The sequence below is a fragment of the Fukomys damarensis genome, unplaced genomic scaffold (assembly GCF_012274545.1).
Source record: "Fukomys damarensis isolate Sample0158 unplaced genomic scaffold, DMR_v1.0_HiC HiC_scaffold_5, whole genome shotgun sequence".
Taxonomy (NCBI): domain Eukaryota; kingdom Metazoa; phylum Chordata; class Mammalia; order Rodentia; family Bathyergidae; genus Fukomys; species Fukomys damarensis.
The window spans coordinates 66,317,718-66,320,373 of NW_022900917.1; the positions used below are offsets into that span (position 1 = coordinate 66,317,718).

Consider the following 2,656-nt stretch of genomic DNA (forward strand, 5'->3'; position numbering starts at 1 on the left):
CGCTGGATGGACTGGCATGTGTCTATAGTCCCACCTGTTTAGAAGACTGAGGCAGGAGGATCACTTGAGTCTGGGCAACACAGAGGAGAAACCCCCATTTTTGAAAGAAAAAAAAAAAGCAAGCAAGCAAGCTGAGTGTGGTGGCTTTCACCTGTAACCTACCACTGCAAAGGGTGAGAAGGAAGCTGGGCTAGTGAGTTCAAGGTAAAACTACACAGTGAGACCCTGACAGAGTTCAAAGAATGATGTTACTTTTCACCTAAAAAAGATGGACCAAGAACTGAACACAGTGTGAGTGGCCAACCCATGAGTGTGAAGGGTACTCACCAGCTGAGTTAAGGATGTGCCTCAAGATGTGCAGGGTGCCCACACGGAGCCTCTCATTGCTAGTGTCCAGCCTGGGTAGCAGGAAGGCCAGCAGGCGATCAGGTGAGCAGCGGGCTACAGAGCAACACACACATCAGATCCTGTTTCTAACAACCTCTTCCCTCCATGTTCCAGGTAGACCCTGAGTGGATGACAAGCATCATACTTCTGCCTTTCCCTCATCAGAAAAGAAGAACCTGAGCAGTCATGGGTACAGAGACAGGATGGCAGACCAAGCGACCCAGATTCCTGCAGGTGCAATGACAAATTACAGCCCCTCTAGCTGGAGTCAGGTAATGCTGAACTAAAAGCCAGGGCCAGACAGCCACATGCTGACAAGGGGACAGGACAGGGCACAAAGGAGCAGGCTGTGTGTAGGCAAGGGACAAAACATGGACCATGAGGCAGAACAAGCCTAGGAAGAAAAGGCAGAGTGGTAATAGCATCCACATGGAGACTGGATGCTTGGACTACAGATGGGTCCAGGCTGAGGCCTTTGGAGCCTTAGGTAGAGGTAGAAAAAGAGGCTTTCTTGCATCAACCACACCCTTGCTGGCACCACTATCCTCTATATGCCAACAGGCATGGCCCAAGTATGTCCAAGGCCTCCATGTGTGTGGATACCACCTGCACTTACCCAGCACAGTAAAGCAGCGCAGCACCTCATTCCGGCTTCCCATCACCAGGGGGCTTGAAGACTCTACAGGCACACAGACCTGCTCCAGGGAACAGAGCAGAAATTATAGGGACAGTGCTCATTGCCATCCTGGGGTCTGGCTGGGCTGGAAGGACACGTGTCTGGAAGATGATGGACTGTGCAACTATGCCTAGAATTCTAGGCAGGTCATTCTCCAGCCTTTCCTTCTCCAAAGTCAGGGACACCCAGGCCATGGTTATAGGACCCATGTCCCCACTAGTTGTGGAAGAGGAGGGAGAGACAGCACAAGAACACACAGCTCGCCCTCAAGTCTCCAGAGAAAGGTCCTGGGCTTCTTCATTAGCAACAGAAGAACTGTCCCTAGGGAACATGTCCTCGTTAGAAAGGAGACAGTTTCATGGTGGTGCAGGCCTATAATCTCAGCACTTGCCAAGCTGAGAGGAAGACTGCCGCAAGTTTTAGGCCAGTCTTAACTAGTGAGTTCTAGGTCAGCCTGAACTACATAGCAAGACCATCTCAAAGAAAAAAGAAAAGGACCACGGATTTAGCTTAGTGGCACCACACCTGCCTTGCAAGAACAAGGTCCTGAGTTTGATTGCTGGTACAAAAAAAGAAAGTTCCTCACTCTCCTGATCATGCACTTCCAGGTCACAGGCTGGAAACCATTCATCTCTACAAAAAAATCACCTTGCTGGGGATTTAGCTCAGTGGTTCCACCGCCTGCCTCACAAGCAAGCACAAGGACCTAAGTTCAATCCCCGGTACCAAAAAAAAAAAAAAAAAAAAAAAAAAAAAGGAAAGAAAGAAAGAAAGAAAGAAAGAAAGAAAGAAAGAAAGAAAGAAAGAAAGAAAATACCTTCACCTAATCCCCTACAGTCCACTATTTAATAACTCAGGTATGATGACATCCCAGGTCCCCACACACCTCCTTGGTGTAATAGAAAAGAACACTAGCAGGGCATCTGTGCAGAGGGTACTCCTCAGGAGCCCACTGTATGAGCCACAAGCAGAGGGCAACGGGACAGAGCAAAACCCTGGACAAAAGGCAGTATGCACTCCTGGACAATGGCCATCCTTACAGAATCATGGGGAAGCAAGCAGGTGGGTGGCCCAGATTTACTCTAAGCTTCCAGTAGGGACTTCAGATGACAGACTGACTGGCAGCACAACTTCAGTCCAAGGACCTGCCCCAGAACCAGCCTACCACAACTGCAAGGTGGTGGAGAGCAGTGTCTCAAGGATTTGCTCTGTGGTGAGACCAGTACAAACTTTAAAACTAACTTGAACAGGACAGGAACTATTCTTCAAAAGTTTGATAGAGTTTGGCCTTAAAACCACTTGGACATTAGCCCCGCTACCCCGGTACTGAGGATCAAACTCTGGACCTTACACTTGGTGAGGCAGATATGGCACCACTGAACTAAATCCTGGACCCTTAGGCTTGTTTTAGGAAGGAAGGTCTTTAGGATACTACATCTGCTTCTTTACTGGCTTACTTGAGTTTTTCTCTGCTTCTAACAATTTTGATATTTTTAATTTTTCTAGGACTCTATCCATAAGTCATTGTCACATACTTGCTCACAATACTTATATTTTTAATTTTTTTTCCTTTTTTTTTTTTTTTTTTTTTTT

General features: G+C 47.5%; 1 protein-coding gene across 11 annotated transcripts in view; it reads right to left on the reverse strand.

Annotated features, from left to right (window-relative positions):
- The window catches only part of Mroh1 (maestro heat like repeat family member 1), a 77,365-nt gene that overhangs the window by 43,445 nt on the left and 31,264 nt on the right, over positions 1–2,656 (reverse strand). For all 11 annotated transcript variants that reach the window (XM_010630528.3, XM_010630532.3, XM_010630534.3 and 8 more), the window contains 2 exons: positions 1,004–1,082; positions 328–441 (listed from right to left, as the gene is read on the reverse strand). In XM_010630528.3, the coding sequence (XP_010628830.1) occupies positions 328–441; positions 1,004–1,082 (193 nt within the window). The remainder of the gene's footprint in view (positions 1–327; positions 442–1,003; positions 1,083–2,656) is intronic.